The following is a 22,630-nucleotide window of genomic DNA, read 5'->3' as shown; positions in this document are numbered from 1 at the left end:
CAAAAATCCAATCCTGTCAAAAATCCATTCCTACCAAAAAATGCAACAAGTTTTCTAGACAAGGGCCTGATATCCATGAAACCCCGCTGGCTGGGATTAATTGTATTTTGCTGTGAATTTTTTGTTCATAGAGTCCTGAATTTAAGTAGACTGTCTGGGACTGAGGTCAGTCTAGCTAGTCTCCAAGCTCATCCCTCTTACTGGTTTTACAATATCAGAATAACTCTTCTGCCACTGTTTCCAGCCTTAGTAGTTCTCTATATTTTGTTTACAAATGAGAGACAGGTGTATATCATGAGCACCGGTAAGTGAAAACTGATTTTTTTACAGCAGTGATTACCTCTTTGTCTTTCAGACTGACTTCCAATATCATCCCATGTTCAGTCTCCTAGGTTTGTCTATCCTTGTCTATCTGGTAAAAATATCTAACACGATGTTTGTATGGCACCCACTTCCGTGGTATCTGAGTACCTTCTCTGGACTAGGGAGCGGACATGTGTTCACATCAGAACGTAGCTGGGATGTTGTTTTCAGTGCCACAAACATGATCCTTTGATGGCAGGAATATAAGAATTAGGTAGTTCTGACGATCAAAAGAGATGTTTTTTTCCAGCAAAGCAGAGCAGATCTCAGTGTCAGCCTCCAGCCCCTCTCCAGGAGCTTTAGAGCGTGCCTAACCCTACAACCAAAAAGCACACGAAAGCCACACCAAAAAGCAGGATACAGACATCAGCAACACTGACAATCATGCTGAGTGCAGATAATCTTCTGTTCAAAAGGAGATGGTGCTCCTTCCAACTCCAGCTGATCAAGCTGTGTACCAAGTTTCCATGTTCAAGTATCTTTAGCTCACACCACCTCTACACCATAGTTTTACATCCATATCTCCCTTGTTTGCTGTTAATGCTTCCATGTTTGTTTTCTCTCTGTGGTATAACTCAAATTTCATCATTCCCATCATTTTTACTTCCAATTTCCATGGTGTCAGACAAAAACTTCTTTTTTGCTCCCACGTTGACCTAAAACTTCAAGTACCTTTTGTAACTCTATCCAGATACTCGAATTTTAATGTCAAATTTTAATGAGTCAGGTTTATTCTTTGCTGCTCTTCATAATTTTCTTTCTACAAATCTTGATCCTTCTGTGAAATTTTAATTTTGTTGCATGTTGTTTTGTAATGTTTTTCTCATCAGACACATTATCTTGCCACTGGTGTATTTGCTGCATTCACCCACTTCTGGTGTCTTCTTTAAACGACTTCATGCCTCTCTTTGGTGCCCTTAGTAAACTTTTAAAAACATTTTTCTATAGTGGATATTTATGGTAAGATGTATATGAAAACAGGAGGAAAGAATTATAGTTTTAGGGAGAACATACCCTGATAATGACCTCTTAAATATTTGTAAAGATAGCCCTGGGCATCTGAGCCCACAAAATAGTTTATAATACAACAGCTTGATTACATAATGATACTTTAGTTTTAAAACGTATGATCTTTCTGTTTATGGGAAGGCATAATAGGCTCCTTTGAAATACAATATTTTTGCCCTGAACATAACTGATTTTAAATGAAAGGACTAACTAAAGAATGCCTTTCTTCAAGTTTGTGCTTCACTTTGTTGTTGAATCCAGAGCAATGGTTTCTTTTACAAAACTCCTACCAGGCCTGGGGACCACACCTATTTCAGGATACATTAATTGTGAATGTTTCGTGGGTTTCTGTACAGGAAGTTACCTAGTACCATTTAAAATTGCATGTTGCAAGTTCTATATCTTCTTAAAAAACAGAGAAAGAAATTTCTGTATACCATTCCTCCCTTCCCCCTCCACATAGAGAATTTCCTTTTATATTGAGTTTGAAGATATTGCCAAATTCAATTCATATATATTGTCAAACATAGATTAAGCTTAGGCAGAATGCAATGTGATTTGGGAGAGGAATTTATTCTATGCAACAGACAGAAATTAATGAGAACATTTCATTCAAGGCAGTTCATAAAGCACCAGAACTACCTCAACAAATATCAAAGCCTAATTTTTTAAAACTTAATTTTTTCCTGTATTTTTAATGTTTCCCTGCACTACCTGTTTCCAGCTCAAACTGCTACTGGAGCTGACACTGACCTATATTCATGGTTATTTCCATTTTGGCTAGAAGCAGGAGTGCAAGAAATATTCTCAAAGAAGTGTTCATGTAACATCTGTGCAGCTATGAAATGTGTGTATAACATTTACTATTTTTTGCGAATCTCAGCCAAGCCTGAGTTCAGTTCCCTTTTATCTTCAGGACTACCTGTATGATTTTTTTTAAAGAAAATAGTTAAAATTTGCCTATAGATTGGCAGAAAAGCTTATGTATCATTTAATAAGTCCTTTTCCTATATTTATTATACCTTTATAAAATTTAGGGTGGAGAAAAGGAAGTCTTTACCATGCTTTTGTCTGTCATTTCTAATTGTGGGTCCATCCTGTTCTCAGGTTCCTCATTAAAACAAACAGAAACAGATTTGGAGATTGGCATATAAAGAAAATAAAATACTTATTCTCCCCTAGGGCAAAATCCAGTGATTCTTCCCTGATAAATCCAACTCCCAAACAAAAGAGAGTCACTCTATAGTGAATAACATTTGGCCTTTACTGCAATGAATATTTTTTTCTGAAACATTTTTACCACTATTCTTAAATACCAGCACCAGATAGCAAACTCTGCAAGGCTTTTGTTTCATCTTGTTCCCTGAGTATTTATAGCGTGCCATGAAGAAACACTGACAGCAGTGCAGTAATGTTTTTATTCTTGATAGAGGTGTCCTTAAAAGTGAATTTGCTTTGAAAATTGTTCATAGAATCAGGATATTAGAACTATAAAGACATATTTCTCTCTCTCTCTCTTTCTCCCTTATTCTCTTTTGCACCTAAGTGGATTTCCAAAATAAGTTGTTAACAGTCTAGCTAAGATAATGTGGTCATGCAGAGGATGTCCAAATCCACCAATTTGCATTGGTTTGGTTTGGCTTAACTTTCAAAGTTCTTGAAGCAGAAAGTTGATGGCACGTGAACACTATAATTGGCTTGATATTCTTGGAGGTTTTTGTTTTGTTTTGATCTCTTTGCCATATTGTATGGTGTCCAAATGAAATGTTAATCAGACCTCTTTTCTGAACCCAGGTAAATTTATGACAATAATAATGCACTTGTATACTCCTGATCATCTTGCAAGATGTAATGTCTTCCAATTTACAACATAGTTTGTCATTTTCACTTGATCTGGATAACTTATGTAGGTTCCAAACTGATGCTATTAATGTGGGACATATTGCTATTTCACATGAAGTGACATATATTGCTTTCACTTTCATATTTCCAAAAAGGTTAAGAACCAAATCAAGTTAGATCTGAACAAAAAATGAATAGTCTGTTTGGGGAGTTGTTTTTTTGTTTATCTGTTTTATTCTACATATTTACTTTCTGGTTTAGATTTCAATTTATGTGCTGCAACTCCTTTTCCACCACCGCAAGAGTCCTTCACTCCTATGCTGGGAATTAGTCTTGCTCTCTCATTCTCCCTTGACTAAAACAGAATGAGACTCTTCAGATTTGGGATAGAATTGCATTACTTAAACATTTTAGTAATTTCCATTTGCTCATATGTTATATATCCAGTAGATGGATAACTTCCAAGTGTTCTTGATTACTAAATCCTTTTTGATTTCTCTTAAATAAAGTTTTTCTTTATCCCTCTGTAATCAAAGGGGATCTTCCTAAAATGAATCACCACTCTCAGTTTTGTGTTGCAGGACTCCCACAGGTGCAGGGTAGAAAACTGTCTAATAAAAGACACAGATTACTAATGTATAATATGGAATTATTATTCCATTTTTTAAATAGATCCAAATCAGGAGGTTCTTAGCAGGATAGATAGAAAATAAGAACTGTATGTTGTAGAGAGAGAAAACCAACACACAAACTAAATACTATATTTGGTTTCAGTCTGCGTCAAAAGAAAAATTGAATCTTTTAAAATGTTTCGAGATCAGTGAGTCATACCTCCAAGCAGTACAGTCCACTGGTTACGGCACTCATCTGCCAAAGCATGATGCAAGTGTCTTTGAAATTAGGACTTGACCCTCAGTTCCTTCCTATTGAAGTGTTACTCCAACTGGGTTTTTGCATTATTTTCACTCTTTCTTATAGTTTCAGTTTTAATTTTTTCCCCATCCAGAATCAGAAAAAAAAAATTCACTCTAGATACATTCTGAGGAAATTATTCCTGAAATTTTTTGGTTTTGACAAATTAGCATTTTCCATGAGAAAGCCTTTCTCTGAAATTGCTTGCCAAAAGCTAATTAAAGCTTGTGTTCCAAGTGATGAGTAGCCTTAAAAAAACCTGTTTTGTGTAGATTCTCTTCAATTCTTACATACTTGCAAGTTTTAAACATGAAATGACAATGTGCAGTTTAGTGTTTTCCATTTTTAAGCATGCAGATTCGGTCATTGTTGCACAATAGCTAATTCTCCCGGGAAAGAAGACCAGTTCCCATGTGCTTTGAAATGCTACAGCTATGCAACCGGGGCTGGAAGTGCTATTTTAAACAGTCATATCAGCAGAGCTTGCTGTAGGAGATAATATGTCACAAAAGGGAGTATGACATCTAGTTTCACCTAGAAGATAAACCTTGAGTAGATATGCAGGGAGAAAGAAGACTGTCAGGTTGTCCTTGAAAAGAATGGCCTATATTAATGAAGAAATGTACTCCAGGGCATATGCTATTTGGGATATTTAATTTCATCTTCAAACTTGTCTGATCTGCTATGAAGAATAGAGTAGAGAAAGGGTAGTTGTGTGTGGTCTCATGCACGTCATGATTTCAGAGTGGGCATCTCATTGTTTTATTGTCAGAAAGGTTGCAGTCTCAGGAATTCACATCTGAAAAACCTGGGCCCCGGACTGAGAAGTTCCCCCAGCACTATTAGTATAAACACCCCACATTTAAGCAGAGCTAACATGGCATTGTGCATATCCCAAACAGCCTTTCTTGCTGAGCAGGAGAGCTAATTCATTCTTCCTTTGCCGTCACACTCAAATACCCTTGCAGAACGGTATTCTGCTGACAGAATTGCAAGATAATTGTAGTTAGGTGTTTTGTATTCACTTAAGTTAATCTACCACTTTTATTTTTCATTGTTGTTTTAATCAGGCAGGAGGCACTTCAGTCGGTGTCAGGTGGATTATTTTTCAGTCGTTCACTACACTGCTCTTCTTCATACTTGTTAGGGTGTTTCTGGCTTCCTGACAGACGTACAAAGGAAAATACTCGTATGATCTAAAACGAAATATGTGTTTCTCTTTCAGGTCTAGATGTTGACGGAATATACAGAGTTAGCGGCAATCTGGCAACAATACAGAAGTTACGATTTGTTGTCAATCAGGGTAAGTGATTCCTCCACCCTGGTAATGTTTTGTTTAGTACTTAACTGTCTCAGATGACAGTATTTCAGAATCTGCTATACATTAGTGGCATAGAATGATGAGCCGTGTTTTGGAAAAGAGAGAAAAGGGAAGGTAGAAAGATATTACACAGAGGGAAATGTCAGTAAGGAGCGAGGAAAAACAGCAGAGTAAGCAGAGGAAAATAGTAAAACAGGAGACAAAACACAAACAAACAAAAAAAAAGAGAAAAGGAGGAAATGGATACAAGGAATAAAGTGGCAAAACCCAAAGCACATGTAGAAACCAAGTAATCAAAGTGAGAGGAAAAAGAAAAGATTAAAAGGAAAAATAGCGGATTGTTTGGATGTTGAAAGTTAAACAAAACCCGAAGTAGGACAGAGATCCAAAGGAAACCAGAGAAAGAGAAAAAGGTGCTAAAAAGAACTGAAAAGGAAATACTAAAAGCAGAGTACTGGTTCTGTCAAAGTTGGTGGAAGATTTACCACTGATTTTGAAAAGGCAAAGACTTGATCCCAAGAAATAAAAAGAGGAAAGATGAATATTTTGGGGAGTTGAGGACCAGAATTAGAGCTAACCTCTATGTATTTACTCAGCTTATTTCCACAGATTCCACGTATAATGAACATATTTCCACAAATACAAAAGAATATTTTTCACAGACATGGCCTAAATGGATCTAACATTGATCAGTAGACACTGTTACCAGTGTGGAAGCTGATATTGGTAGCTTATTAGGATGCATGACAAATATATTTACCTTTCCAAAAAATTTACTACTCTTGGCAAAGACTAAACATCCCCACATTCAATAGCTTAGCAAGTATCGTAGATGACAGTGAACCTCCTGATAATACTTAACAGGAAAATAAAATTAAGCTTCTCAGAAATTAGGAAAAAATCCCAATTCTTAAACTGCATTAAAGTCTTTATATACTTTTTAATTAATCAAGTATAAATGTGAAACTGCTGCAACATTTTCTCCTATTTTTCATTACCTCTTTTAAAGTTACATGGAGACTATTACCAGAACTGCTAAATATTGTGTATTGTATGTGGTTTCGTGGAGATGATAGCTGTCGGAGAACAACTTCATTAGTTTTGTATTATACATAAACTGAGACTTCTAACTCAAAAATTCTAATGAAATTGAGAGATACAGAGACCTAAAACTATTCCCACCTTCCGGCCTGGTTTTATATCTCTAGGGAAGGTTTCAGGGAAGTAGTAGATATTTGCCACCTCCTCAGCTGCTCCAGATCAGCCTTCTCTTCAGCTGAAACTGGAGGATGAATCCTGTTTTATGAGGAATCAGTATTTATGTCAGTAAATTCAGTGAGACTGAATAAATCTTCAGCCTCATGGTTTTGACTCATTACTTGGGTTCCCTTAGATTTATAGTAGTTGGGTATCTGTGTGTTGATAATGTAGACTTGGCTTTCAAATGACCGTACACTGTATTTTGTTTGGAGACAGAGAGACAAAACCAGGATTTTTCTGCCCTCCTTCACTGCCTAGGATCTTTGCTCAGGAAAAAATGTGCCATAAAAATAATGCTCCTGTCTATCATGTCTCGTGGCGTCCAAAGGTTAACGTACTTGAGGTTAACATTACTGCTCAAGTTTTCACCTAAAACAGATGGGCTGATACTGTAAAGCTAGACAGAAGTCTGAGCTGACTTTTTTGCAGCACAGAGGTACCAGGCATCTTTTTCTTCTGGTTTATATTACTGTGAAAAATAAATGTATAAAGGTGAAGTTAGTAGTACATTAAAGCCACTCTGACACTGGCTACTTAGGGCAAGTGCAAGTAATCTGCTTAAGTGACCAATGAAAACCAAAAGGAAACTAGTGCCCCTGGAGAACTGTGTTATCATCTTATCAGTTGTGATAATTACCTCTACTTATGTTAGTCTTTGTTGATACAACTAGGGCACTCATGCATTTTATATCATAACAAAATAGATTTTCAATGGGAAGAGATATTATTAATCTGAACCCCCCTCACACATCCTTTAAAATCCCAGCTATAAAAATGTCTACCCAGGTCTGTACTTAGCCTTTCCCCAGGTAAATACGTGCAGAAATGCCAAAGTTCATCTCCTGTAAACCCTAAAGCCCCTTTGCAGTCCTCAGGGGTGACACCAACACCATGTGAGGCATAACAGGAGAGCCTAGCACTTCAGTCCCCAAAGAATAATCCAACAATTTTCAATCAGAGCATTTGAGAAGTAACATAGACACAAGGAATGACTTTAAGTTGGCAGACCACTGTTTCAATTGTTTAAAGAACATCATTTTTCTGTGCTAGGTAGGAACCTGCAAGCAGGGATCAGCCCATTAAATCACGCTGTACCTGCAAAAAACATTGTGGGGACATGGGGGGGGGGGGGGAGCATGATTTATTTAATGTGTGCCTGGGAGGGCAATAGCTGTCTCCACCCAATGTCCCCAAGAGCCTTGTGTCCCCTGTCAATTAGATGCTGAGGACAGCAGCAGTTTCAGGCTGTTTCATGAAGCCACAAAAGTTACTAAGAAAACCAGTATGTGCTCACAACCTGTTTATTTACCAGTCCTCTAAAGCTCTGTAGTGGGATGATGTTTGGTAAGGTACTCTCTATGCATCACTTTCACTCGGTAACTGTTGTGACCTCCTCGCCTCAATCCCTATACTTTCATTTTTCTGTAGTTAGAAGTTGGAAAGCAGTATTCATATATATAATTCTCCCATACAAATTTTTTTCCAGTTTAAGTTTAATTTAATTATAAATGCAAACAAATGTTCTGAAAAAGCCTATTTACATTGCAGAGATTGACTGTGCAATCAGTTCTTATACAGGCCAAATACTTAATGGTCTTTTTCCTCCTGCTTGCTTTGCCATTGTGTTACACCTACATTTATAGGCTATAAATAATATATATCACAGTGAAAATCAAAGATCATAAAAGACACTCTAGGCTGGCTGCCATATCAAAGTATTTTTTATTAGAATAATCATTAATTAGAATATAGTAAAGCTTTATTTGGCTCCTTTTCCTATACTGTTAATGTCATCTGCAGCATCAAAAATGAAATGAGAGAACTGGTGAATACGAAAGGAAAACAAACTGACAGTTGATAGCTTTATCATTAAAGAAGAAATAAGAACAGTAAGAATCTAAAAAGACCATTTAAATTCTAGATTTTTGGGGATGAGGAGGGGTTAACAATAAAAACACATGCCTTGTATCTTTTTAAATTCTCTGAATACACTTTGAGTTTCCTTTTCATTTCTTGAGGTAGGCACCTCCTGAAGAGGGCTGTGACCTTGCCAACACGAGCATCAGCAGAACAAACTACCTTATTTACTTTATCCCTTTCACAGAGTTTTCTTTTTCTATAAAAGTCTCTTGATATCACACCTTTTTTGTTTCTGTGCAACAGGATTATCTTTTATCTATGATTTATTTTCCCATTAAGAGCTGAAAAGATCAGTTGATCATCAGAGGACCAGGCTATAACATCTCTCAGCACTTTCGAAACTCTTAAGTCATCATTTTTCAAATCACTGAATCAAGGCAGTAAAAGCTGTTTGGACCAATCCTGACACCACGGAATTCATACTTTTCTTAGTCTACAAGTACTAAAAGAATTTTGTTTTAGAAACTAAGCTACCAGTCATTCAATATTTCTGGCTATTCACCTGTGGCAGAGGTTTTTACAATAGCCAGAGACATTAGGCAGAAACATCCTTTCCTCTTACACTTTCCATATCATTGTTAAGTCCAGAGTTGCAATCATACAAAAAAATATTAAAAATACATAATTTTTTTTGTACTTGGCAATTCTTTAGGGATTTTAAGAAAAATCTGGAGGACTTTTGCTGATTTTAAGCAAGGTCCAGTACATTAAAGCCTTTACACGTATTTATAAGGATATTATTTTCATTCACACCTGTAGGAAAGGGGATAAGATACTGTAAAAGAGTCTGTTAAGCCATGTAAAGTGTGCTGGTAGTTCCAGGGTGCGAGGACACTACTGAAAAGATCCATTGTTTTGGCCCAAAGCCCGGGCGGGGGGGCAGCGGTGATGCTGGCCCCACCGGGCTGGGGGAGCCCCAGGTGTGGCTGCTCAGGGCCACTAAGGCACCATTATATGAAAGTGGGAACAGCTGGGAGCTGCTTTTCAAAAGTGAGCTTCTGACCTGATCACAAATGCTAACAGTGAGGCAAAAAGTGCCTGGGAAAGAAAGAAACAAAACAAACCAAAACCAAGAATGGAAGGGCTCTTCATCCATAAGCAAGTTAGTACAGAAGTAAGAGGGGGAATCTGTGGTGTGCTCCCTGCTCTGGTCAAACCCATCGTGTTGATCCACAATATGATGTAATGAGGTAAGATTTTTTTGTGCTAAACCCTAGGGTTCCCTGTCCTGCTTCAACGTGCCTGTCCCCGCAACCCTCCATTGCCCTCTGTGCTGGAAGAGCAGAGATACATGGGCGAGGAGGTAGAAGCTTACTTCTTCTTGCCTTCTGCGCTAATCTGCTGGGTAGCTGGCATTCAATCTCTATGATAGTCAACAAGCAATTTTCATGAGTACTAAATTAACTGAAAAAAAGGAGCTAGAATCACAGAATCACAGAATCACAGAATAGTAGGGGTTGGAAGAGACCTCTGTGGGTCAACTAGTCCAACCCCCCCGCCGAAGCAGGGTCACCTACAGCAGGCTGCACAGGACCTTGTCCAGGCGGGTCTTGAATATCTCCAGAGAAGGAGACTCCACAACCTCCCTGGGCAGCCTGTTCCAGTGCTCCGTCACCCTCAGAGAGAAGAAGTTCCTCCTCATGTTCAGACGGAACTTCCTGTGCCTCAGTTTGTGCCCATTACCCCTTGTCCTGTCACTGGGCACCACTGAAAAGAGCTTGGCCCCATCCTCCTGACATCCACCCTTCAGATATTTGTAGGCATTTATAAGGTCCCCTCGCAGCCTTCTCTTCTTCAGGCTGAACAAGCCCAGTTCCCTCAACCTCTCCTCGTAGTGGAGATGCTCCAGTCCCCTCACCATCCTTGTAGCCCTCCGCTGGACTCTCTCCAGTAGCTCTTCATCCTTCTTGAACTGGGGAGCCCAGAACTGGACACAGTACTCCAGATGAGGCCTCACCAGGGCAGTGTAGAGGGGAAGGAGAACCTCCCTTGTCCTGCTGCCCACACTCTTCTTGATGCACCCCAGGATCCCATTGGCCTTCTTGGCAGCCAGGGCACACTGCTGGCTCATAGTTAACCTGTCGTCCACCAGGACACCCAGGTCGCTCTCCGCAGAGCTGCTCTCCAGCAGGTCCACCCCAAGCCTGTACTGGTGCATGAGGTTGTTCCTCCCCAGGTGCAGGACCCTGCACTTGCCCTTGTTGAACCTCATCAGGTTCCTCTCTGCCCAGCTCTCCAGCCTATCCAGGTCACGCTGAATGGCAGCACAGCCTTCTGGTGTATCTACCACACCTCCCAGTTTGGTGTCGTCAGCAAACTTGCTGAGGGTACATTCTAACTCTTCATCCAGGTCGTTGATGAAGAAGTTAAACAAGACTGGGCCCAGTACTGACCCCTGAGGGACACCACTTGTCACCAGCCTCCAACTAGACTCAGCGCCGCTGATGACAACCCTCTGAGTTCTGCCATTCAGCCAGTTCTCTATCCACTTCACCGACCACTCATCCAGCCCACACTTCCTCAGCTTCCCCAGGAGGATATCATGGGAGACTGTGTCGAAAGCCTTGCTGAAGTCAAGGTAGATAACATCCACAGCTCTCCCTTCGTCTACCCAGCCAGTCATGTCATCGTAGAAAGCTATCAGATTGGTCAGGCATGATTTCCCCTTGGTGAATCCATGCTGACTACCCCTGATAACCTTCTTTTCTTCCACTTGCTTCATGATGGCCTCCAGGATAAGCTGCTCCATCACCTTTCCCGGGATGGAGGTGAGGCTGACCGGCCTGTAGTTCCCTGGGTCCTCCTTCTTGCCCTTTTTGAAGATTGGAGTGACATTGGCCTTTCTCCAGTCCTCGGGCACCTCTCCTGTCTTCCAGGACCTCTCAAAGATGATGGAGAGTGGCTCAGCAATGACATCCGCCAGCTCCCTCAGCACTCGTGGGTGCATTCCATCGGGGCCCATGGATTTGTGGACATCCAGATCGCTTAAGCGATCCCTCACACAGTCCTCCTCGACCAAGGGAAAGTCGTCCTCTCTGTAGGCTTCCTCTCTTACCTCCGGGGCCTGGGATTCCTGAGGGCCAGTCTTAGCACTGAAGACTGAAGCAAAGAAGGCATTCATTAGCTCTGCCTTCTCCGCATCCTCCGTCACCAGGACACCCGCCTCATTCAGCAGCGGCCCCACGTTGTCCCTAGCCTTCCTTTTGCTGCTGATGTAGTTGAAGAAGCCCTTCTTGTTGTTTTTGACATCCCTTGCCAGCTTCAATTCCAGGTGAGCCTTGGCCTTCCTCGTCGCATCCCTGCATGCTCTCACTACGTTTCTGTACTCTTCCCAAGTGGCCTGTCCCTCTTTCCACATGCCATGCACCTTTCCCTTCTGCCTGATCTCTGCTAGAAGCTCCTTGTTTAACCATGCAGGTCTCCTTCCTCCTTTGCTAAATTTCTTTCTCAGGGGGATGCATTGCTCCTGTGCATGGAAGAAGTGTTGTTTAAAAAGCGACCAGCACTCATGGACCCCCCTGCCTTCGAGAGCCCTGGCCCACGGGATTCCTCCCAGTAACTCCTTGAAGAGGCCAAAGTCAGCCCTCCTGAGGTCCAGGGTTTTGATCCTGCTTATCGCCCTGCTTCCTCCACGCAGGATCCTGAACTCGACCATTTCATGGTCACTGCAGCCGAGTCTACCTCCAACCTTCACGTCCTCTACCAGTCCCTCCTTTTTTGTTAACACGAGGTCCAGCAGCGCGCCTTTCCTTGTTGGTTCCTCCACCACTTGCATCAGAAAGTTATCATCGATGCTCTGTAGGAACCTCCTGGATTGCGCCTGCCTAGCTGTATGGTCTTCCCAGCTGATGTCAGGGTGGTTGAAGCTAGAAAGTGTTCGTAACGCATTGCTGAAATACTCAGATTCTATCCTAATGCATAGATGTTCAGGGAAACTAACCATAAAAATGAAAAATTCAATGTTTCTTTGTTCATTCAGTAGGTGTTGGTTCATAATTAATACAAGAGATTTCCTAATTGTCCTTATATCCGATGTTTTGTTTGCAAAATGCTTGGTATTTGCTGTACAGATGACCTTCGCGTCCCATTATTTCGTTTGGAATACTTTGTGCATTAACTGCAAAAAGCCATATACCATCCAAAAGTCATTTACTGTGTTTTTACAGTGTGGTTACTATACTTATGTACCAAAGGGGGGGAAAAAACCATGAATTTTTACAGAGGCTAAATGTTGCCTTATTGCAGAGAGGTACATTTCGTAGAGAATGTGGAAAACGACAGCCAAAGATATCCAAGCTGGTAACTACATTGGGGAAGAAGGTGAATTTAGTCTTACCCTGACATTACCTCAAGTTAACAAAAAAAATTTTGGCAAGAAGAATTAAAATATTTCTGTTGTTTCTTCTATAAGAATATTCTGGAATATAGTTCAGTTTAAGAAAAATTAAAAGTAAAATTTAAACCACAAATACATGAAGTGATTGTGAATATTTATTAACTAAATAATTTAATAATAAAGAAAATGCCTACTTGATTAATTGTTACAGAGTAAAAATTACAATAAAACTGTCTTGATCAGTGCTTTGCAGAAGCACCATTACTGTCTGTGCAGTTGTTTAACAAGGATTTAATTGGAAAGATAAGTGAATGCACATTTAAAAGTATTGTTAATTTGCTTTATAATCACCCCATCCTTCACAGTATTGACAGCACCAGGCACAAACCCCTTTCTCTTTTACAAGTATTATTTTCCATATGTGCACAATAAATTCTGAAGCAGTAATTGGAAATTTTATGGATTTCAACATACCTAGTGTTTTGAGTTTATAGGTGCCATATCCCCTCTCTAAAGGTAGCTCATAGGTGGCATTTTAAGGAAAATCACTGCCTTTTTATTACCCATGGGCTGTTTTGGAGGTCGTGGTGTGGTAGTTTTTTAGTTGGGGGAGGGGGTGGTGGTGTGGTGCCTGTTTTTGTTTTCTTTCATAAGAAATATCTAATTCTTATTACTTTTTCCCTTCCATTTGAAATATCAACAAAATCCTCACTGCAACATTATTTTTGATTTAATAAACAACAGCCGTCAAAAACAGTAATCTTCAATATGTTTATATTCCATCTGTACTTATATTTATTGTTCTAAAATGGCTTGGATTAATCTAATTGACAAGTAAGAGCCCAGACCATATGAGCAGCTAAGGATGACACCTTTAACCAGCAGGATTCTGCAACCGTACTGACATGTTCTTTATCAATGAACTATGAGAAAAGAGGAGCACTTCTTGGGATTTCTTTTTTTTTTTTTTTTTTAATATTACTGATTATATGAGCTTGCTGGGACCATATGTCTGAGCCTCAGCTATCGGGAACCAGAGTGGTGTCCCGGCTGGCTCTGCCTCGGCAGGCAGAGCCCATGGAGCTGATGCAGGACTGAAGCTGCCTTTGAAAGGGAGCAGCCAGGTCTTCACAAATGGGCTGGGTGGTTTTGAAGCAAGCATGTAGAAGGAAAAAAAGAGTGGGGAGAAAAAAAGGGAGGAGGGAGCTGGGCAGGGGGTGAAGAGAAATGTCTGCTTTTCATAGCTTTTTCTTTAAAAGAAGAAAAAAGGAAAGGAAAGGAAAGAAGAAGAAAAAAAAAAAAAGGCAACAAAACTCCCCATTCAAGAATACCCGAGTCGTTCCATTGACCCAGTATATCCATTTCAAAGGCAGACAGCAGCTCCGGTCCTGCCATTAGCAAAAGCTCTGCAGGCATTGGAGCACAGGTCCCCGTCAGCTGCCAGCTTCCAGAGGGCAGCTACAAACATGAAGATCCAACAGGATCATTGCGGGCTTGATTTTAAAATTGTAGTGAGGATCACTGGGAAAAAAAAGGAGGGACTGATTATCTCTTGCAGTCGCTTTCCTTTTTGTTTTTGGGTCCTTAATTTCTTTTGCATATGCGTTAGTGAGGTTTCCCATTGCATCCTGCCATCTAACACAGTTTTAGATGTTTTAGCAGGTTATTGATTGTATTTTTCAGGCATATGTGAGTATGCTTAGAAACACATGAATGCGTCTCAGTCGGGGTTTAACCTTAGAGCCACCCTCCAGCCTTGGTGAAGTTCTCCCTGAACCAAGTATGGCTCAGACAGAGAAGTCTTCCTCACTTCTGCCAGCAGTTATTCACATAACCGGTCTCAATGAGAAATCGGTAAGAGTCATCCAAAGTTCATGTTGGAAATATCAGGCTCAAACTGGGTTACTTGCTAGCTGAGAACCAAAATGTCTTGAAAGCCTTGAGTCAAAAATAGTTTTTTCTTTCTTGTTCACACTTCCCAGGCAAGAGCAGAAAATAAAATGGACTGAAGCAATTTTCAGAAATAATTATAAAACAGCTTGTTTCTGGGTTAAGACCTGCATATGCCAAGCTGTAGCCAAGAATTTATTTTTTTTAATTTTTTTTTCCAAGCTTTAAAACTCTGACAACAGAATACTTTAATTGAGCCCACAGTAGTTGGTGAATCAATGAATATGTGCATGTTGCTGATGCGGGTTCTTCCCTTTTCTCTCCATCAGAATGTCTATTTTAAGACATAGAATTTACCTTTTTTTTTTTTTTTTAATTCAAAAGAAGGTGTGGTTTCCACGTCTTACCCATCTCTTTCCAGAGGAGAAGGGAAGTAAGTATAATACCCTAAACAGTGATTTGTAAATATAAATGAGGTGATGAAACCTGATGGAAATACTTATGTTTGCAATTAATGCTTTGGATTATTTTGTAAATAATATGCATTGTATGCAAAAAAGGGATATTATATATTTTAGATTATTGTTTTCTCAATATAACTTATTTTGTTTTCAGTGTGAAGATAAAAAGATAATCAGAATGATAAATCTTAGTTGCCCAATCTGTAGCTCTAGACACTGTACACTTTTTCTTTCCAACGATATTGTCACGGTTTTTTTCGATGCTGTGATGAATAAGTCGGTAGGAAGGGGCAGAAGAGGCAGTAAATGAGGTTAGCGTGGTCAGCCACAAACATACCATGGATTTTATGGCACGTATTGTATGATCAAGCATTTAAGACGCCTTTTATTTCTCTTCTAACCACAGCACTATTTGCGTTACAATATCTTTTTGCTTAGTAACACTTAAAGAAGTTGAAGAGCTTCTAGATAACCCCTCAAGGAGTGTTGTTTAGGCGCTGAGAAGGCCCGTAGTTTTGTGCGCTGTAGCAAGGGATTGCCTTTTTTTTGGGATGCTCTGCGTTGTCATGGGTGATTCTTTGTTTGGGTTTGTTGTTCTGATAGTAATGCTGCAGGAAATACCATTCCAGAGAGCTCCAAAACAACAAGGAGAGGAAATAATTTATCGAGTCATTTGTTAAAAGTATTAACAGGAAACCTTCCTAACTACGATTTTTAGGGTTAGGGAATAATCTCCGGAAACTGGGGGCTGCTGGACATATTTATAGGTAAACATAGCCAGGCTTCGGAGGCGTTCTGCATGGGATGATCTTGCAGTGCAAGGGGATGGATACCCTAGAGAACGAAGTGCATAGTTCTTGCTGAAAGTTGGTCATGCTCATTGTCTCACAAGATCATGGTATGGCCCAGTATTTGGGGTGATTTTCTGCTCTGTGGTCAATATCTGTAATTCTGTGGTTTGTATGTGGTACTAAATGACAAATACGAACTTGCGACAGGGTCTGCAACAAAAAGGGGGATGCTATATGTAGAGGTACATTACAGAACATTATGCAGGGTGGCATGGGATTAGAAGTTACCACACCGCGGAATTAGGCTTTATCATGGTATTTGTGGTCTCCTGTATCCTGCTAACTGAGAAAGCCATAAATAATGTGGTAGATACAACTGTTGTGAGTAGGGAGTGATTTTGGTTGGGAGAGATTTTGGTGATACATTTAACTGTTGAACTCCTTAAGTCATTTTAGTAGGAGGCAAGAGTGCTGGGGGCCAAACTGGGACATCACTGGGGGCCAAACTGAAAAACTTTCAAAAGAAAAAAAATCCAGGAGCAAAAAACAAAATGAAAAAATCTAAACTACATTTTTTTATATCATTGGAAACTTTTACTTGGATGAAGAAACCCATGTTCTTTTATTGACTGTCTTATTTGTGTATACAGTCTGTCTTAGAAATGTATCCCTGTTAAAAATTAATTCATTTTCTTGAGAATTTTTCAAGTCACTCATAGTCAGTTTTTGTGGATTTAGAATTAAATATTCCTGTCTTTTTTGTCTGTCTCTTTTTTTCTTTCTTTTTTTTAATAGTATTATTGTGTAATTCTGTGGAATTTTTTGCATGAGCAAATTATCACAGTCCTAGAAAGCATTTTCCCTTAATACATTCTTGGGACATTTTGGGCTTGATCAGGTTACCTAACAACTGGTATACAGTGCCACTTGAGAGGATGCTGAGTACCAGTGTGACCCTCAGAAGGCTGGTGTGTCTAGCAGAGGATATACGGGAGAGTTACGCCTTTGGAGACTGGGTGCTAGAAGCCAGGTGAGATATCTTAGAGAATTTAAGAAGCATTAGATGCCTATATAAGGCCAAATAAATATTTTATTTTTTTTTACTACACCATTAGCTTTTTCCCTTTAAAAAATATCCTATCATATATATTGTATAAAAAATTACATGTATTTTTTGTGGGAAAACCAAGCTTTTTTAAAGAAAGGAACTTTAGGAAATCCTTATATAGAAAAGTGTTGTATCCCACTGCCCTGGACAAATACACACTACATACATAAATATATAGAAAGGCACTTTCCTCTTTCACTCATTTGCAAGTCTTAATTTTCACTTTAGTCTTATAATTGTAGGGATTATTAAACATATTAATTTAAACACTTACAGAGGTAGTCACACTGTATTTTAATCTCAAAGTTATGCATGGTACCAGTCTTAAAACTGAGAATGTAGCGTAACTCTCACTTGAGTTTTCAGCTCTCATCTGAATGTTAACACTATTCAGTTTGTAGCGTGCCTGTTGTCAGTAAAAGTAACAGGGGTTGTTCAGATCTCTTGAGATCAAAGGTCCTCTTTCCCAACTCTACTGTAACAATCTGAGCCTAACCAAAACCCTTTGTGTGGGCAAACACCTCAGGGCGAGTGGTGAGAATGATGCCTTTTGAAATCATCCTACGAATCCATGGTTATAATTTCAACACATTGTCTATTCATCATAAAATTACTGTTATTGTTTATACAACATAACTATGGTAAAATTTTGAAATAATCAGGATGTGGAGAACTGAATATAATGGAACAAATATTTTATAAGATTTTTTTCTCCTGCTTCAAGAGCAGTGTCCAATATGCAGCCAAATCTTCTATTTAATAATCCTTTTCTGTCTCCCTGTTGCACACTCTTCTTTTCCCCATCACCATCTGACATAACGTGGGAAGCTTGGCTCGTCCATTAGTTGCACCCTGGGCTGACATTGGGATGTATATTGGCAGGAGATATTTTGGGGTGACAGTAGCCTGGAGTTAGATTATGCCAAAATCCTGCAATAAACCTCAGCAGACTCCGAGCGCGGCATTTCTCACCTCTCACAAGCTGAGGAAAGATCGTAAGAGGCACCTTGAACTTGAAATTAGTTTTAAAATGTTGTTTCCAAACTTTGTCCGCGATTGGGTCCATCACACTTTCAAATCCTGTGGAGTGAGTAGACAATTAGAAGGTGAAAAAGTCTCTTGAAAGAGAGGAAGATAGAGTGCTGGGTTTTTGCTTATTGTTGTATACCAAAGAGACATATCTCCCCCCCCCCAGTGTAATCAGATAATTAAAAAACAAACAAACAGGGATTTCAAAACACATTTCCATCAACCAACATTATGTGCTTATGATACAGAAGATAGAGAATGACTTAATTAAGTAGATAGCAGCAGTGAAGATGGATGTGAGGAGGAGGAGATTACTTGCTCTTGGTGGAACTTTCTTCAGCTGGTGTAGGATGCCTTTCTAGAGACAGAGCATCAACGCAAAAAGAAAAGTAAAATGTAGGAGAAAAATGTCTAGAAGATTATATCCCTCTTGTGCTAAAGGCTGTTTCTTGCTGTAAGAAAAGTTAGCTGCTTGCTAAGTGTTGTGTTCAAGGATAATCTGGACGTCGACTGAGGAGATGTGTAATAAACTTCAAAAAAAGCTGTAGCCAGCGCTCAGAAAATCTGTACGCTCTAGCATCTGAATAACTTCAGGCAAAGCTGCACGAGACATGACCTGAGATCTGTATGGCTGGGACAGGAGGGAATTGATCCTGTTTAGAAAAAAAGTTACTGTTGGCTGGGCAAACTAGAGACTTGAAACTCTGCCTGAGGACATCTGGGCCACAGAGTGATAACAAAAAGACACCTCAAACAGCTGAAAAAGCAATATTGAGGGCTTGTGGTATCATCAACTGTCCTGATGAATCTAGGGAAAGAAACTTGTTGTTGTTTTTTTCCATGTTTAATGCTTTGTACAAATGAAGATGCTAAAGCAACTTAGAGATACATATTTTTGAATCAGAGCCACATGACAAAGCATTCAAACATAATGCAAATAATTGCAAGCTGATGCATCCAGTAGTTTTTAAAAAAATGAATAAATAATTTAGCTTTACACATGGCCAATCCTTGCTAAAAATTGCAAATCAGAACTCTTCTGTTTGAATGTATTTTATTTTGTTAATGGATTCACTAATATGAAAGGCATCTAATTGTATAATGTATTATTAGTCATTTTCTTTGGCATCCTATTAACTTTAAATAATTCTAATATTTAACATTTTATAACATTCACAACAAAGTTCTATCTCCAACAGAGGAAAAAACATGCATTAATAATAAATTTTTCATAACTCTTTCTACTGAGTATGTTGTGATATATATTTGAGCAGAAACATTGAAAACTGAAGCGTAAAATAACAAAGCATCTTAGATGGCATTTTAAAAGTACCCATTGTAATATACTGTGGTCCTGTAAATAGAAGAGCTAGAGTATAATTCAGTAGAATTAACTTATTTTAAAATTGAGTCGCATATAAAGTGTGATAGGATATAACTAAGTGTATCTACTAAATGTCTGCTCAGTGATAGCTGAACTGGAGTGTATAAAATGGTGATTAATGCCTCCTAATGGAAGTGGTCTCCACCACAAGTTGTGAGCACTGTGGTTGTGGCTGACTGATAACCGTGCACAGCAACACTGATAATCTCTAGCAAATCCCCAAGTTTTCCTGGGCTAGAAATGAGATGACAGGTCACATTAGAAATTTTCTCCTTATGGCGCTTTTTCTTTTCTTTTAGTAGGTCAGATCTTGTTCCCGTGTATTGTGGAAGTATTATGGGAATGAGCAATATCTAAGCTGCTTAACACATGCACACTTTCCCCACACCAATCTGTTTTCCGGGGACAGCCAGGCTACTACTATACAGCATCCTCTCAGTTGGGTGCTATTAATGTTAATAAAATGCACTTAGCACTTAACATCTCGAGATCTCAAAAGAGCTTGCAAAGCAGCATCATTATCTTTACATTATGGGTACGGAAAATGAAGGATAGGGAGAGTAAAAGATTTGCCCAAGTTTCCATGGTAAATCAGTGACAGAGCCAGGAGTAGAGCCAAAATCTGTTGATGTATAGTCAGTCTCCTATGTAGTGTGCCGTGCCATTTCACCAAACTCCATTTGCCAAGTCCCTACTTTGTACAGAGACTGCAGATAAGGCTGCAGTCGCCCTCTGAAATGTAGATTTTGGGCTCAGAATGCAAAGCTGAATTAGATCTTCAAATGCAGGTCTGCCCTGTGATGCATCTCCAAGTGCAGGGCCACCTGTGCAACGGACAGTGGTGCAAAGATCCATGAATAAGCTGCTTTAAATTCCTCTGTGCCCGGGCTACAGAGTAAAGGGACCTAGTCCCTGAGGAGCCTCAAGTGCGTTTTACATGTGAATGAGGTCCTGGTTTTCATTCCCGTAGTCCTGGGGATGCATCACCACCCGCTGTGTCTTGCATGACTAAGCCTCACAGAGCTTTGTGTTTGCACCGAGTATTTTGTAGTCGCTTTTGAAAATGACTACATTGAGATAATATATGAGCAGATATGTATGTTGAAGGGCTTGTGCTAACATCTCTGTGAGATACCAAAATAATGCTAGCTATATTTGGTAAGTAGGAAAATGTGGAGCTGAGTAACATGCCTAAGGAAGTTTGTGATGATTCAGGAATACAAACCAAATCTCCTTGTTTCAAATCCTTTGCCCTAGCCCCAGGGTCATCCTCTTTTCAGCTCCCTTAGGAGGCACAATGCAGACCAAAAGCTACAAAGAACTGGCTGTCTTCCTGCCACCGTGGGTCACAGGAACAAGCAGACAGCCAAGGGATGGTTTTGGTCAGTGTACTCGGCCCTTGTAGGTGGGCATCCTTCCTTTACAGGATTGAAATACCTTCAGATTCCCCCTCGCACTTATATGCCTCTGTTTACAGTAATTGTATCAGTTGTAATAATATCATCAGTGATTAATTTCTTCAGTGTGTTTGCATGTGTGTGCCTGTTTCAAGTGACTGCCCTTGAAGAGCGAATGCATGTAGTAAACAGGGCATCAAGAAATTATTTATGTTAGACTAAGGGTAAAGTGTAATGCCTTGCAGGCCTCTGACTGCTTTTCTGGGATTCCTGCAGCCCCACGTCCTGCCTGCTGACTCTCTCACTGACTGAGCTGGAGTCCTCTAGTTTTCAGATTAAACATAATCCAAGGCACTGAGTTACCTACAAGGGGGTCCTTCCCCTCTGCTGAGCCTCCATGCATGCCTGCCCTGGTCAGTCCTCCTCATGGTACAGGGAGCATTTATCTCCAGCAGTTATTTTTTCTGCTGTCTAACCAGTTTTATCCACCTTTGGTCCTATCTTGGCCAAGTCTGAACTTACTGAAGTGCTTCCTGCAGTTCATCCAGTCCAGTTCATTACAAATATGCTGCATTTCAGGTATCTGCTTACTTTCTCCCCACTGCTGGATGAAGCGTTTGGGGTTCTGCTAGCAGAAGATAGGGCCATGTAATGCCATGATTTAATATAAATACAAGCTGATGTCTGTTTGTTCTCTAACAGACTTTCTGGCTGCAGCCTTGCTGAATAGGGGTGTGTGTGTTGGAACTCACCTTGGCTAGTCACAGCTCCACGAATGTGTGCATGTATCTGCATACAGCTCACTGGGGTATTTTTTCCCTATGTCTAAATAGGCCCTAAAAATCCGAGGCATTCATTCTCTCTCATCCTGGTAAGTGATATCAGAGTGCTTTGAAAGACTTCAGGTTTGCAGTGAAGCTCATACTGCTATGTAGTTCTGTGTACTTGTGCATTGAAAATGAAGAATTTAGGTCAGGCTTTGTATAAAAAAAAATTTAATATAAGGTGGACAACTTTGTTTTACATCCCTATGCATTTGAAAGTCCTAGTTGGAAGAGAAAGCAAGATAGCAAGAAACGCAAACATGTGTTGGATTATTTCATGTTAAGCAAATGTAGTACTGTGAAAGATTGACAGCACGGGAAACTGTAGTCCTCCATTTATCCACACTTCATTTCTATCCATTTATCCACACTTCATTTCTAATATCTGGCTTCAACAGCAGATTGTAACCATAGAAAGGCTATAGACTCTGGGTGAAATGGCACTCCCTTTTGGATCCAGTTTTACAAAAGAAAACAATTATTCACAGAATGCATGTCTTTATTCTTTATTGCACATTTCAAAGTCTCCATGAATACTCATTTGCATGTGACAGCTAATGCTGCATCTTGTATTGGCCAGTAAGAGGCATGATTGCACTAAATTGGAAGCAGCAGGCACAGGTTTTCTTTTAAGAATGGGGGTGGGGGTAGCCATCCACTCGTACTGTTCTCAAGTCTTCAGTCAACACGATTTTAGAACAGTCGCAAGTCTAGTTACTGGGATAATAAATCCCAAATTAACTGAATATGCAGATTTCACTTTCATTAGGTTACACTCCTTAAA

At 39.7% G+C, this 22,630-nt stretch overlaps 1 protein-coding gene across 2 annotated transcripts in view; it reads left to right on the top strand.

Moving 5' to 3' along the window:
* The window catches only part of ARHGAP15 (Rho GTPase activating protein 15), a 338,370-nt gene that overhangs the window by 223,853 nt on the left and 91,887 nt on the right, over positions 1–22,630 (top strand). For both annotated transcript variants that reach the window (XM_009935173.2, XM_075430956.1), the window contains exon 12: positions 5,351–5,428. In XM_009935173.2, the coding sequence (XP_009933475.1) occupies positions 5,351–5,428 (78 nt within the window). The remainder of the gene's footprint in view (positions 1–5,350; positions 5,429–22,630) is intronic.

The sequence above is a fragment of the Opisthocomus hoazin genome, chromosome 9, assembly GCF_030867145.1.
Source record: "Opisthocomus hoazin isolate bOpiHoa1 chromosome 9, bOpiHoa1.hap1, whole genome shotgun sequence".
In the NCBI taxonomy this organism is placed as follows: Eukaryota; Metazoa; Chordata; class Aves; order Opisthocomiformes; family Opisthocomidae; genus Opisthocomus; species Opisthocomus hoazin.
This window is presented reverse-complemented; position numbering and strand designations above follow the sequence as displayed.